This window comes from Pistacia vera, unplaced genomic scaffold (assembly GCF_008641045.1).
Source record: "Pistacia vera cultivar Batoury unplaced genomic scaffold, PisVer_v2 Contig212, whole genome shotgun sequence".
NCBI lineage: Eukaryota > Viridiplantae > Streptophyta > Magnoliopsida > Sapindales > Anacardiaceae > Pistacia > Pistacia vera.
In genome coordinates, this window is record NW_022196016.1 from 273,929 (window position 1) to 289,231 (window position 15,303).

General features: G+C 37.7%; 2 protein-coding genes across 2 annotated transcripts; one reads left to right on the forward strand and one right to left on the reverse strand.

Annotated features, from left to right (window-relative positions):
• The first annotated feature begins 371 nt into the window (after window positions 1–371).
• Window positions 372–11,818, forward strand: LOC116129633 (protein TSS-like). Its single transcript, XM_031415362.1, is given in 28 exon segments — window positions 372–945; window positions 1,456–1,517; window positions 1,694–1,786; window positions 2,311–2,383; window positions 2,491–2,835; window positions 3,168–3,232; window positions 3,654–3,785; window positions 3,881–3,922; window positions 4,019–4,543; window positions 4,628–4,785; window positions 5,051–5,573; window positions 5,791–5,853; window positions 5,941–6,042; window positions 6,484–6,804; window positions 6,896–6,988; window positions 7,079–7,180; window positions 7,274–7,378; window positions 7,677–7,696; window positions 7,698–7,747; window positions 7,750–7,807; window positions 7,925–8,019; window positions 8,022–8,101; window positions 8,306–8,339; window positions 8,342–8,402; window positions 8,404–8,446; window positions 8,520–8,632; window positions 8,976–9,054; window positions 9,158–11,818. Coding segments are annotated over 28 exon segments (5,634 nt in total). The 5' UTR covers window positions 372–875; the 3' UTR covers window positions 11,285–11,818.
• Window positions 11,819–11,979: 161 nt separating this feature from the next.
• LOC116129632 (heptahelical transmembrane protein 2-like) lies at window positions 11,980–12,830 on the reverse strand. The gene has a single exon (XM_031415361.1). The coding sequence runs from the start codon at window positions 12,778–12,780 to the stop codon at window positions 12,076–12,078; it is 705 nt and encodes a 234-aa protein (XP_031271221.1). The 5' UTR covers window positions 12,781–12,830; the 3' UTR covers window positions 11,980–12,075.
• Between the last annotated feature and the right edge of the window lie 2,473 nt (window positions 12,831–15,303).

Sequence of the window (15,303 nt, forward strand, 5' to 3'; positions counted from 1 at the left end):
GGACAAAAGGATACGTAGTTCTCACATGAACGTAGATTGTACGAGTTTATGTGGGCGAAAGTGAGTCCAAAACACTTTATATTATTCAAACAAACAGTGTAAAAGCAGATGTAGCATATATTCATTGGTCAAAAAAATTCATTGAAATAAGTAGAATGTAGTAGATGATGAAAACCCACATCAATAAGAAAAATTAATCAATGGCCTTTCCATACTTTCCAATGACAATCTTCCAAATCTAAATGAGATGGAATTAAAGAGAGAAAAGTGTCCATGAGAGATAGAATTCTAGAGAGATTGATGAGGTGTTATTATATAAAGGAATAACAAGAAGAAAAAAAATGAGAGGCCTCAAATTGCTCTAGCTTCACATTTCAATTCTCTCTACACATAACACAAACAAGACAATTAAGCTCTTGGCTTAGGCTTACCTTATCCTATCCACCACCTCTTTGTGTATAGTTTCTAGCTACTCTCTACCTCTTTATCCTCTCTTTACCTTGATACAATCTCTCACAAAATCTCTTTCCCCTATCCACTTTTCTTATGCAAAGTGCAGACTCTCACTTCACTTCAGTTCAACCTCTCTCTCTCTTTTTCAGGAATCTCTTCTCCGTCTTCACCATGTGAAAGCACTTTTAGGGTTCATTGTTTCCCATTCTTCTCCTTCTCAAACCTGTTAATTATTATATATATTTTTAGTTCATTTTTGGGTTGTTATTAAATGTTTAAATTAAGCTTGCATGAAGTGAGCTAGATATCTGTAAGTTTCATCGATAAGTTCGACTGAAGTCATAGATATTATCGCCAAAAGAAGAGATTGAATCAAACTTGGGTATTTTTGTTTTAAAGAATTTGAACTCTTTTGATGCACAATGGCTCCCAAAACTGGCAAGGCAAAACCCCATAAAGGCAAGGGAGAGAAGAAGAAGAAGGAAGAGAAAGGTCTTATATATATATTTTCTTAATTCTCTATTTACTTTCTGTTTGTTTCCTGAGAAAAACAAAGGAAAACAACTCAAACCCACTTGAATATATACTTGTGCTTAATTGTATGCATGTTTTTAGCTTGTTGAGAGTGGTTTCTATCCAGTTTTCTCGCACTTTCTTGCCAAACAAATGGCACCTTACATATATTTTCTTGCTTCTCCTTTGATTATTTTGTGTTTGTTTCCCGAGAAAACAACTCATACCCACGTGTGTTTAGCTTGTTGACTGTAATCTCATTCAAGTTTCTATCGATTCTTATCCATTTTCAACACACTTTCTTGGCAGCCATATAGAACCTTATCTTCAAGTTAAGGTTACAATTGCATACATGTTTAAAGCTTATATTTTTTTTATTCATTTTCTCACATTTTCTTGGCATCCAAATGCAATCTTATCTTCAACTTAATTATGTTTAATTTATTATTTTTTACACTAATTAATTAATCTTATAATTCATATATACAGTTTTGCCTACAGTAATCGAGATTCCAATTGAAACTCCTGATGATTCACAAGTCACTCTCAAGGTATGAGCCAAACGTGTACTCTTACTTTCTTTTTTATTTTATGGTTATTAAAATTTCCCTTTATTTATTGAATTTTCTCTCTTTTTGAGAGATTTTTTTTTAAATTTTGTTGACGGCGTAATTGTGAATTTATTTGATTTAATTATAAGAGTTTGGAATTGGTTGATTTTGTGAAGGGAATATCAACGGACAGGATCTTGGACGTGAGAAAGCTTTTGGGAGTTCATGTGGAGACTTGTCATTTGACCAATTTCTCTTTGTCTCATGAGGTACATAAGAATTAACATTCAATTATTTTATTTCTTCTTTATCTCATTTCTCTATCATTACTTTTTGTTATTTTCACTTTGACCCCCATTTCCTCAGTTTGTTTCCTACACATCGTTTTCATTGATGGTATTACCATACATTTTAACCATTAAAATGTATTTTCAACAAATAAAACTAAGAGTAAGAAAAGAGTGAACGCATTATTCCAATTTAAAATACTAATGATTTTGAATAAAACAATAATTAGTACAAAAATCGAATTTTGTTTGTGAAGTATAAAACTTATAGTATACTGTTAAAACCACCTTTAATACAACTTTAATTGATGGGAACAGAGTAAAATTTAAACTCCATTTATGGTAAATGGAATTTAAATTTTGATAAATTTTTAAGAAGAGTTTTTGATAAATTTTTAAAAAGAATTTAATAAAGTACAAGGAGTTGTATGATATTTGTCTCTAAACTTAACCACCATATCTGCTGACACTGACTACCTCCACGTGGACTGTATGATCCCCTACAGGTGCGAGGATCCAAACTCAAAGACTCAGTCGACATCGTCTCGCTTAAACCCTGCCACCTCAGCATCGTTGAAGGTAAAAATACTGATCTACCCCAGCACATCCAATCCAAGGGGTTAAAATCCATATAAAAAATCTCTTAAGATACACTTGTTTACACCAAATCATATTCATTTCACCAGAGGACTACACGGAAGAACAAGCGGTTGCTCACATTCGTCGACTTCTCGACATCGTCGCCTGCACCAACAGCTTCGGCCCGTCGCCGAAACCTGCCGCCCGGTCCAGTAACGCTTTGAAGGAGTCCGGTTTAGTCGAGAACGATGCTTCGGTTCAGAAATCCGGTTCTTCTGACAACAAGAAAGCTTCCAGTGCCGGCGTCGCCGTCGGACAGGTGGCGAATAATGGAAAGGACGGGGCGGAGAATGCTGCGGATAAATCCGACGAGGTGTCGATGTGTCCGCCGCCGAGACTCGGCCAGTTCTACGATTTCTTCTCGTTCTCGAACCTTACTCCGCCGCTGCAATGTACGTTCTCTCTCTCTCTCTCTCTCTCTCTCCAGCACTTTCATGGTTAATATTTCTGAACTCCCCGAGGTCTTCAATAATTTGAAACCACCCCTACACCTTAGAAAATACTGCTGACGTCCCCTGAAATTATTCCCGACCTCCCCTGAAGTTTCTTTTATCATTAACCTCCATGAGGTTTAACTTTGTCAGGGGAGGCTGGAGAGAATTATAGGGCAGTTTAGCAATATTTCCAGAATAGGGGGCTTTCAGTCCTACTTTCACTGATGAACTTGTGTTGCGTGTGCTCATTAGTTGTTTGTTTGTAAATGATTTGGTGAGTTCTGTTGCAGACATCCGAAGATCCACGCGGCCATTTCTTGAGGATAAAACGGATGATGATTTCTTTCAAATTGATGTGAGAGTCTTTCATTTTTATTTTTTATTTTTCAATTTTTTTATGTTCCTTGTTATTACAAAGTAAAATTTGGAATGTCATATTCTAATGTGAAACGTAAAATGTCAAATTTTGTACTCAGAATTATGAAATATCCAATGTTAGATTCATGTCATGATGAAGCGGTATATGAACCGTGACATATTTAGCTCAATAATGTGAAATGTGAAACATGACATTTACTCTTAATGTATATGATTCATGTCACACTTGTCATAATATAGAACTCAGACTTGTCATAGTAGTAATGTTGTTATAGGTTCCACATTTCCTGTTACTAGTCTCAGTTTTAGTAACGATGCTCTGTTGAAAGATCGAAAACCATAATTTTTTTTTCTGTGTCTGACGTGTATTTGGTTGGGATGGGTGAATTAATATGCAGGTTCGAGTATGCAGTGGGAAGCCGATGACAATTGTTGCTTCCCGGAAGGGCTTCTACCCTGCTGGAAAGCATCTCCTTCTTTTTCATTCTTTGGTTAGTTTGCTGCAGCAGATAAGCAGGGTTTTTGATGCCGTAAGTTCAGCTTAATTTTATGACTTCACATTTGCTGCATTTTTTTGGTTATGGAATTTCTACGGTAGTCATTAAACTGTGAGTTTTGATTGCAGGCGTACAAAGCCCTAATGAAAGCTTTTACTGAGCACAACAAAGTATGTATACTTCATTATGTAACCAAAATTAAAATTTAGTCAATAGGGAACATTGATCGTACATTTACGTTATTTTGGTTTGGCTTTTCATTTCAGTTCGGCAACCTTCCTTATGGTTTTCGGGCGAACACATGGGTTGTCCCTCCTGTTGTTGCTGATAACCCGGCTGTTTTCCCACCACTTCCGGTGGAAGATGAAAATTGGGGAGGAAGTGGGGGTGGGCAGGGAAGAGATGCTAAGCATGATAACAGGCAGTGGGCAAAAGAATTTGCAATTTTGGCCGCAATGCCTTGTAAAACTGCAGAAGAGAGGCAAATTCGAGATCGGAAAGCCTTTCTACTTCACAGTTTATTTGTCGACGTTTCACTTTTCAAAGCTGTTGCAGCTATCAAGAACCTCATTGACTGTGATCAAAACTCTTTAAATGATCCTGCCACTTCAATTTCACATGAGGAAAGAGTTGGAGATTTAGTTATTAAGGTGACAAGAGATGTGTCTGATGCAAGTGTAAAATTGGATTGTAAAAATGATGGGAGCCAGGTCCTTGATATATCAGAAGAAGACCTCTCTCAGAGAAACTTACTAAAAGGCATAACAGCCGATGAGAGTGCAACTGTTCATGTGAGTGCAAATTCTTTTAAATGGTTATTGCATTTTACTGAAGTAACTTATGTTAATTGGTGAGTTCACCCTTTGGTCTCGCAGGATACTTCTACTTTAGGTGTAGTTATTATTAGGCATTGTGGTTACACAGCAGTTGTAAAAGTTTCGACAGAGGTAAATTGGGGGGGAAGTCCTATTCCACAGGACATTGATATAGAGGACCAACCTGAAGGTGGTGCAAATGCCTTGAACGTGAACAGGTCAGTAAATTTCTTGACTTAATGATCATGGATTCAAGATTGACCGTCAATCTACTGCTTCTTTGATGGATATCTTTTACTTTAATACATGGGTTCACATAATTAAACACTTAAACCATTTCTTGTCAATGCACTCACATTGAGACGCATAAGGAAAATAGCTGCAGTAAGAACAATGCACACATCATATACGAAGATACATGGTCATGCATATCTTTTCCAAAAGATCATATGATTGATTTTCTTTCATAATGTTATTTTTCAGCTTGAGAATGCTGTTGCACAAGTCATCCTCTCCTCAATTCACTAGTACATTTCAGCGATCTCAAAGTGCAGATTTTGAGAATGTACGGTCTGCTAGGTCATTGGTGCGGAAAGTAATGGAGGATAGTTTGTTGAAGTTGCAGGAAGAACCCTCTAAACACACTAGATCTATTAGATGGGAGCTAGGAGCATGTTGGGTGCAACATTTACAAAATCAGGCTTCGGGGAAGAATGATTCTATGAAAACTGAAGAACCTAAGCTTGAGCCAGCTGTTAAGGGTCTTGGGAAGCAAGGGGCACAGCTCAAGGATATAAAGAAGAAAACAGATGCCAGAATCAGCAAAACTGAAAAGGGCAAGGAGTTTCCAGCAGATAACAGCCTTGACACAAACAAGAACTCCGATACCCTTAATCAGAAGGAACTGGAGAAAAGGGATGAGGAAACGGAAAAGATGTGGAAAAATCTGCTGCCTGAAGCTGCATATTTGCGTCTTAAAGAATCAGAAACGGGTCTCCACCTCAAGGTTTGCTTGTTGCTTACAGAAGGATAACTATATCACAAAATTTGATCTCTGTAGATTATAAAACTTGCTAATTTCCTGAAACAGTTGGCTTCATAAAATATTGACAGTTTGTTAAGCTGCCATTTGCTTATATGCTTGTTAAACTTGCTTTTCTTTCTGTTTCATGTCATGTAGACTTTTTCATTTGTATAAATGTTTTGGTTTGTTCATATGGCAGTCACCTGATGAGTTGATCGAAATGGCACATAAATATTATGCTGATACTGCTCTTCCAAAACTGGTTAGTTCCCAAATAACCAATTCATTCTTTGCCCCTGAGGTGTTTGAGACTTGATATATCTGGTTGGTGTGACCTTGAATTTATTAGGTGGCAGATTTTGGCTCCCTTGAACTTTCACCAGTCGATGGAAGGACATTGACAGATTTTATGCACACCAGAGGTCTGCAAATGTGCTCCTTGGGGCGTGTGGTAATTTCTTTAATTTATCACTTACTCATTAGTGTCTTAACTTTTGTAGCTTCTGCCATCACCATTTAAAACTTTCTACATCTAGGAAGTGCTAGGAATTGATTTTTTTCATCCTTGAGTATAAAAGGAAAGAAATTTGTGATGTACACAACAGAGTTATGGTAGAAGAATGCATGAAAAAGAGTTGGAGAGAATATTCGGTAGGTCATGTGATTAAATTTGAATTGGTTAGGACACGATTACTTCTGGCTTTCCTAATTTGGAGAAAAATAGAATTTGTAAGGCCTGATTCAGTAGAGCTACTTTATAGTTGTTTTACTTGATTGTGCAAAGAATTTTCTTCTGATGGTGTGGTTTATTAATTTCTTCCTTTTGATATTGCTATAGAATCTAACATTGTAACTATATTCATTCTGGCTATATTTTCCCTGGACATTATAGGTTGAACTTGCTGACAAGCTCCCTCATGTGCAATCACTATGTATACATGAGATGGTTGTTCGAGCTTACAAACACATATTGCAAGCTGTTGTAGCAGCTGTTGATAATGTTGCTGACTTGGCTGCGTCGATAGCATCATGTTTGAATATACTGTTAGGAACGCCTTCAACTGAAAATGCCGATGCAGATATCACTAATGACGACATGTTAAAATGGAAATGGGTTGAAACCTTCCTTTTGAAGAGGTTTGGACGGTGTTGGAAGAATGAAAGCTGCCAGGATCTGAGAAAATTTGCTATTCTTCGAGGGTTATCCCACAAGGTTTGATGATTAGAGCCTTTTGCTATTATTTGTTGTACTGCAGTGTGGATATACTTCATCTCTAGTTCTTAATGAAGTCATCATTGGTCAGGTTGGGCTTGAGCTTGTTCCCAGGGACTATGATATGGACACTGCATATCCTTTTCGGAAGTCGGATATCATAAGTATGGTTCCTGTATATAAGGTAACATTAGATAATTCATGGCTGAAGCTGCGATTGGATATAATTATTGTACTTTTTACTTGTTTTAACTTTTTTTATTTATCTCTACAGCACGTTGCATGTTCATCTGCAGATGGTCGTACTCTGTTAGAATCATCCAAGACTTCATTGGATAAAGGTAAATTGGAGGATGCTGTCACTTATGGCACTAAGGTACGAGATAAATTCTATTCTTTTGGTGTTTATGATAATTTTTTTCTAAATTCAATCGAAAATTGAACCAAAATTTCATACTAAATCTTGAAGGCACTCTCAAAACTTGTCTCGGTATGTGGTCCTTATCATCGAATGACAGCAGGAGCATATAGTCTCCTGGCTGTAGTGCTGTACCATACTGGGGATTTTAACCAGGTATTTGCTTGAAACACTTGATCTCTAGTATGTATACATCACATTTTTTTTTTAATTTTTCCTGGTAAGTGTATGGATGATCTTGTTCAGATTCATTTAAGCGTCTTTCTGTTGTTATTTTAGTACATTGAAATTCACATTCTGAGAATTTGAAGAAGTGCCAATGTTGAATTCATGACATATCCAGCACAAATTATGACCCCAAAAACTTTCTAGTTGTTTTTAGCTTTCCTTTTTACTTTGTGAAACATTTGACAATTTTCTACTTTAATATACTAACCTTTTGCACATCATTTAGGCAACCATTTACCAACAAAAGCATTGGATATAAATGAAGAGAACTTGGACTTGATCATCCTGACACAATGAAAAGTATGGGGACTTAGCTGTGTTCTACTATCGGCTTCAACATACAGAGTTAGCCTTGAAGTACGATTTGATAATAGAATGAAATTTTTCATTGCTGAAACATTTTTTTTTTCTTGACTTGCATCCGGAGCATACCTTATTTGGACTTACATTCATGTTTTTTTTTTCATATTCTAGGTATGTCAATCGTGCTCTTATCTCTTGCTTGACTTGTGGTCCTTCTCATCCAAATACTGCTGCCACCTATATTAATGTGGCAATGATGGAAGAAGGCTTGGGAATGTCCATGTTGCTCTTAGGTACCTCCTGAACTCTGAAGTGTAACCAAAGATGCTTGGAGCTGATCATATACAGGTAAAGGTTTTCCTCATGAAGGAAAGATTTGAAAGTAGAATTTTGATGTAATAATGATGCTAGTGATATAATGCCAACTCTTTTTCAACCAAAAAATTCTGTTTGGATCTGAAATGTAAGTTGAATTTCTGAGTTAGGTTCATTCAAAGCTTTAACATGATTAAGTCAACTATTTGCTTTTAATACATTTCTTGTTTCATCCAGACTGCCGCCAGCTACCATGCCATAGCAATTGCTCTCTCTTGGTGGAAGCATACTCCTTGAGTGTTCAGCATGAACAAACTACCCTCCAAATACTGCAGCCAACTCGGGTCTGAGGATCTACGAACACAGTAGCATCAATTTGCCTATCTGATGTTTGAATCTCATTTTATATGGCAATCCTTGTTCCTCAAGTTTCTTGTAATGAACATCGTAGGATGCTGCTGCATGGCTTGAATACTTTGAGTCTAAGGCTTTGGAGCAGCAAGAAGCAGCACGCAATGGTACCCCAAAACCAGATGCCTCAATCTCGAGCAAAGGTCATTTAAGGTAGTAATTACATACAGTATAATGTATGCTTGCGTATCAATGCATATCATTCCACCAAAATTTTTTTTCCACTTGGGAGTAGCAGAAACTAAACATAAGCATGTAAACAAATTGTTGATTGTGGGTCTTAAGGATTTGCATATCTTAAATTAGTTTGTTCCATATTCACTAGCGTATCAGTGGAATATGTATATATATGGTTGGCAGCTTGACTGATCCAATAATTGAGGTTAATTTTATGACCCGTCATGTCACTCCCCGGGCTTTCATATGTGTTGTTTTTTTGTGAACATAATTCTCTACCATCTGATATTAACCAGTTATAATTTCATCTTGGATCCAGTGTTTCAGACCTTTTGGATTATATAACCCCAGATGCAGATATGAAGGCGAGAGAAGCCCAAAGGAAAGCTCGTACAAAGGTGATAAACTGTTAACTATCCACTGTCCCATTTCTTGCACTGCTATCCTTACTCTTTTTCTCCTGAAAATAATCTGATTAAGAGTTTTCCCTTTGTCATACAGGTTAAAGGCAAACCAGGCCAAACCTGGGAAACTACCTCAGATGAATATCAGAAGGATGAAATTTTGTCTCCAACTGCTCCTGCTGTAGAGAATTCAAGTGATAAAGAGAACAAATCTGAAGCTCAATTTGCAGAAACTAAGAATGAGAAATCTGATTCAAGTATTCCAGATCAATCAATATTGATTAAAAATGATGACCTGGCACAAGATGATAATTCAGATGAAGGATGGCAGGAAGCTGTTCCTAAGGGTCGTTCACTTACTGGTCGCAAATCATCTGGTTCAAGGAGGCCAAGCTTAGCAAAACTGAATACTAACTTCATGAATGTATCTCAGTCAACAAGATATCGAGGAAAGCCCACTAATTTCACATCCCCAAAACAAATCCCGAATGAATCTGCTGGATCTAATCTTCCTGTTTCCAAGAAGTTTGTTAAAAGTGCAAGCTTCAGTCCAAAGCTAAACAGTGCAAGCCCCTCCACCAGTGGAACTGAGAAATCAACTCCAGCTAGCCCAGCTTCCAGTGATCAACTTGCCACGTCTGGCCCTGCAGCTAGTCCAATTAGTGTTAAAGTAGCTGGAAAACTTTTCTCGTACAAAGAAGTTGCTTTGGCCCCTCCAGGGACAATTGTGAAGGTAGTGACTGAACAGTTACCAAAAGAGAATCTTGCAACAGAACCAAGTTCTCAGGTCAGTCAGGAGGCAGCTATGTTAGAAATCACCCCAGGTGATGAGACAGGCGTAAATGTTAAAGAGGAAGAGAAAGTTAAGACGTCTGTAGGAGAGAAACAGCTTCAGGTCTCTGAGGAAGAAATGAAATGCTGTGTGAATGAAGAAGAAAAGACAGAAGTCAGAGATTCAGTGGAATCTGAATCCCTGGAGGCAAAAAAGGGTGCTGCTTCTGAAGACTTGGAAGCGGATGCTGAAAAAGCAGCTGCAGTTGCTCAAAAAGAAGCTGCAGTTGAAACCACAAAAGTAGAAGCTGGAAATGAAGTTTTGAGATCTGAGAATTCAGATGCTTCGAAGAATTTATATAGCATTACTTCCAAAACAGAAGTATTGAAGACAGGAGAAGTGGAAGGATGCCAAGCAGCCTCTCCTGATCTTGAGCCTCAATCCATTTCAAGTGAAAAAATAACTTTGCAGCCAGCGGAAGATGCTTCTGTTCCCAAAGAAGTGACAGATGAAAACTCAAAGGATCTACCCAATGGTGACATTAGTGCTAAACCATTGACAACTGAAGGAGAAAAGCAAGATGAAGTTGAGACCGTAAAGGAAATGACCAAGAAACTTTCTGCTGCTGCACCACCATTTAATCCCTCAACAATTCCAGTCTTTGGCTCAGTCCCAGTTCCTGGTTTTAAAGATCATGGAGGAATTCTTCCTCCACCAGTAAATATACCTCCAATGCTTACTGTTAATCCTATCCGTAGATCACCTCACCAGTCAGCTACAGCTAGAGTTCCTTATGGCCCAAGGCTCTCTGGTGGCTATAATAGATCCGGAAATCGGGTTCCACGTAACAAACATAGTTTCCATAATGGTGAACATACTGGCGAAGTGAATCACTTCAGTCCTCCAAGAATAATGAACCCACATGCGGCTGAGTTTGTACCTGGCCAACCTTGGGTTCCCAATGGCTATCCGGTTTCACCAAATGGTTATCTGGCTTCTCCAAATGGCATGCCCGTGTCTCCAAATGGTTTCCCTCTATCCCCAAATGGTGTTCCAGTAATGCCAAATGGACATCCAGCTTCACCAAATGGTGTGCCAATGACTCAAAATGGATTTCCTGCATCTCCTGTTGGTTCTGTAGAATCGCCTACTATTTTAACTGTCGATGTTGGAGCTGAAAGCAACACTGAGTCTGCAGGAGAGGAGAACTCCTCAATGGAAATTAAAGATGAAAAACAGCCAATTGAGCTAAAACCTCTCGAAGATCAATCTGTACATGATGAAAGCACTCATCCTGTAATTGAAGAAAATGCAACAAACATATCACCAGTAACTAGCGACACTGTTTTGGCAAAAGAAACTTGCAGTGACAAACGCCTCGAGGAAAAACAAAGCAAGTGTTGGGGAGATTACAGTGACAGTGAAGCTGAGACAGTTGAGGTTACAAGTTGAGGAAGGGTTATTAATTTTTTTTTAAATACAAAGTGATCTGTTCACTGTGAGAAATGTATAGCTGTGAGAAACAAGAGGCTATAGGTAACATGGAATTGCAGGACACCGGGTAACCACGGAAAGTTTAATTCTGTTGTGAAGTTTATGACATGATTTTCTCTAGACCCGGGCAATATGAAGACGTTTTGATAGATATTTCGGTTTTGCTGCAGTGAGGAAAAAGATTGTTGATAGGTTGGTATATGAAAGAAAATTAAGAAACAGACCATGACCATAGAAGGATCGTTTGAGTAGGTCGCTGGTGACTTCATGTCCTTACATTTTATTCTTTTCATTAATGGAAACAATAATGAACTTGAAGATTTTGTACTTTCTGTGTTGTACTTTTAGGATCAGACTGATCGATGACTGCATTGGAGGTATGCAATAATAATTTTCAGTTTCTTGCCTTAAGCTAAATACAGTTCTGATATCCAATTTGAATGCCTGTTTCAATTTCTGATGCTAATGTGATTGGAAGTGCTTTTGGTATTGTTGGAAGCTCTTTTATCAATTTGATTACTTTGACTGAACTGGATAATTGTTTCATTGGAAAAGCATTTGGAAAGTACTTTTACAAAAAGCACTTACTACTCAAAAATACCTTCCACATTATAAGCGAATGTTTATGAACTGAAGTGCTTAGCTTTTTGAAGAGAACTGAATGTACTGTCTTTGTATTTATAAAATCCAAGCCAAACAAAGAGGAAACAACAGATAAAAAAATGCCTTTATCTAAGTTTCTAGAATGGCTAACACACACAGACTGGAGATCTGCGGCGAAAATCCAGAATGAATATTGTGGCAGTACTGTGAGCAAGTGCTCCCAGAACAACAAACACATGGAAAATCTGATGGCTGTGCCCTGCAATATCAAATGCTCCAGGCTTCCATTTCTCAGGTATTCGACTTACATAAAATCCAGCTCCCACAGTGTATAAAAGACCCATGGCGAGCTCGTATCCAAGGGCCAAATATATATGCGGATGACCCCAATGAAGAATAACTGCATGTGTTGCTGGGATCACTCCTGAGAATCCCATGGTGAGAAACAGGGCGGCCCTGAAAGAGCGAAAGCGAGGACTCGATAAAGCAGGTGCAAGGAGAGTGATGATTGCGAGGATACCAAGAATGGTTATGGAAGTAAGGTAGATGAATTGCGCGTAAGGATTGCAGTAGAAGGAGTAATAGATGGGAGCATAGAAGGAGGAGACGATCATCAGGGAGATGCCCGCGTAATCGAGGCGCCAGAAGAAGAGGTTGAAGCGCTTGGAGTGGCAAGCTAGGAGATGGGAGAGGGAGCTGCAAACCAAGCAGCCCATTGCTCCTGATAAGAAAACGAACCAGGGCCATTTGGGAATGGCTTGAAAAGTTTCTTCTCCAGGAACCTGGAAACTTAATGCTTCTGAAATGTGCCTCATATGTGAACCCTGCAAGCAACCATCAAATTTAAACATTGTCCTACAGTTTCAAGACCTGGAAATGACACATTAATTCAACATAGCGAGGGTGAAGTTTGTCTCTCTCTTAGATTGATTGGTTTTCTCCCAACCTCAAGGTTTGCTTGTTTTACAGAAGGATAACTAGCACAAAATTGATCTCTGTAGATTATAAAACTTGCGAATTTCCGAAACAGTTGGCTTCATAAAATATGACAGTTTGTTAACTGCCATTGCTTATATGCTTGTTAAACTTGCTTTTCTTTCTTTTTCATGTCATGTAACTTTTTCATTTGTAATAATGTTTTGGTTTGTTCTATTGGCAGTCACCTGATGAGTTGATCGAAATGGCACATAAATATTATGCTGATACTGCTCTTCCAAAACTGGTTAGTCCCAAATAACCAATTCATTCTTTGCCCCTGAGGTGTTTGAGCTTGATATATCTGGGGTGTGACCTTGAATTTATTAGGTGGCAGATTTTGGCTCCCTTGAACTTTCACCAGTCGATGGAAGGACATTGACAATTTTATGCACACCAGGGGTCTGCAAATGTGCTCCTTGGGGCTGTGGTAATTTCTTTAATTTATCACTTACTCATTAGTGTCTTAACTTTTGTAGCTTCTGCCATCACCATTTTAAAACTTTCTACATCTAGGAAGTGCTAGGAATTGATTTTTTTTCATCTTAGTATAAAGGAAAGAATTTATGTACACAACAGAGTTATGGTAGAAGAATGCATGAAAAAAGTTGAGAGAATATTCGGTTGGTCATGTGATTAAATTTGAATTGGTTAACAGATTACTTCTGGCTTTCCTATTTGGAGAAAAATAGAATTTGTAAGCCTGTTCAGTAGAGCTACTTTAAGTTGTTTTACTGATTGTTGCAAAGAATTTCTTCTGATGGTGTGTTTATTAATTTCTTCCTTTTGATATGGCTATAGATCTAAATTGACTATATTCATTTGGCTATATTTTCCTGGACATTATAGGTTGAACTTGCTGACAACTCCTCATGTGCAATCACTATGTATACATGAGATGGTTGTTCGAGCTTACAACACATATTGCAAGCTGTTGTAGCAGCTGTTGATAATGTTGCTGACTTGGCTGCGTCAATAGCATCATGTTTGAATTACGTTAGGAACGCCTTCAACTGAAAATGCCGATGCAGATATCACTAATGAGACATGTTAAATGAAATGGGTTGAACCTTCCTTTTGAGAGGTTTGGAGGTGTTGGAAGAATAAGCTGCCAGGATCTGAGAAAATTTGCTATTCTTCGAGGGTTATCCCACAAGGTTTGATGATTAGAGCCTTTTGCTATTATTTGTTATACGCAGTGTGATATACTCCATCTCGTTCTTAATGAAGTCATCATTGGTCAGGTTGGCTTGAGCTTTGTCCCAGGGACTATGATTGGACACTGCATATCCTTTTCGGAAGTCTATATCATAAGTATGGTTCCTGTATATAAGTAACATTAGATAATTCATGCTGAAGCTGCATTGGATATAATTATTTTACTTTTTTGTTTTAACTTTTTTTATTTATCATCTACAGCATGTTGCATGTTCATCTGCGATGGTCGTACCTGTTAGAATCATCCAGACTTCATTGGATAAAGGTAAATTGGAGGATGCTGTCATTATGGCACTAAGGTACAAGATAAATTCTACTTTTGGTGTTTATGATAATTTTTTCAAAATCTCATTGAATTGAACCAAAATTCATACTAAATCTTGAAGGCACTCTCAAAACTTGTCTCGGTATGTGGTCCTTATCATCGAATGACAGCGGACATATAGTCTCTGGCTGTAGTGCTGTACCATACTGGGATTTTAACCAGGTATTTGCTTGAAACACTTGATCTCTAGTATGTATACATCACATTTTTTTTAATGTTTTTTAAGTTAGTCGAGATCATTGCTATACATTACACATTCTGAGAATTTGAAAGAAGTGCCAATGTTAATTCATGAATATTCCAGCACAAATTATGACCCCAAAAACATTTCTAGTTGTTTTAGCTTTCCTTTTTACTTTGGAACATTTGACATTTTTCTACTTTATATACTAACCTTTTGCACATCATTTAGGCAACCATTTACCAACAAAAAGCATTGGATATAAATGAGAAGAACTTGGACTTGATCATCCTGACACAATGAAAAGTTTTGGGGACTTAGCTGTGTTCTACTATCGGCTTCAACATACAGAGTTAGCCTTGAAGTACGATTTGATAATAGAATGAAATTTTTCATTGCTGAAACTTTTTTTTTTTCTTGACTTGCATCCGGAGCATACACTTATGTTGGACTTACATTCATGTTTTTTTTTTTTTCATATTCTAGGTATGTCAATCGTGCTCTTATCTCTTGCATTTGACTTGTGGTCCTTCCATCCAAATACTGCTGCCACCTATATTAATGTGGCAATGATGAAGAAGGCTTGGGGAATGTCATGTTGCTCTTAGGTACCTCCTGAAGCTCTGAAGTGTAACCAAAGATTGCTTGGAGCTGATCATATACAGGTAAAGGTTT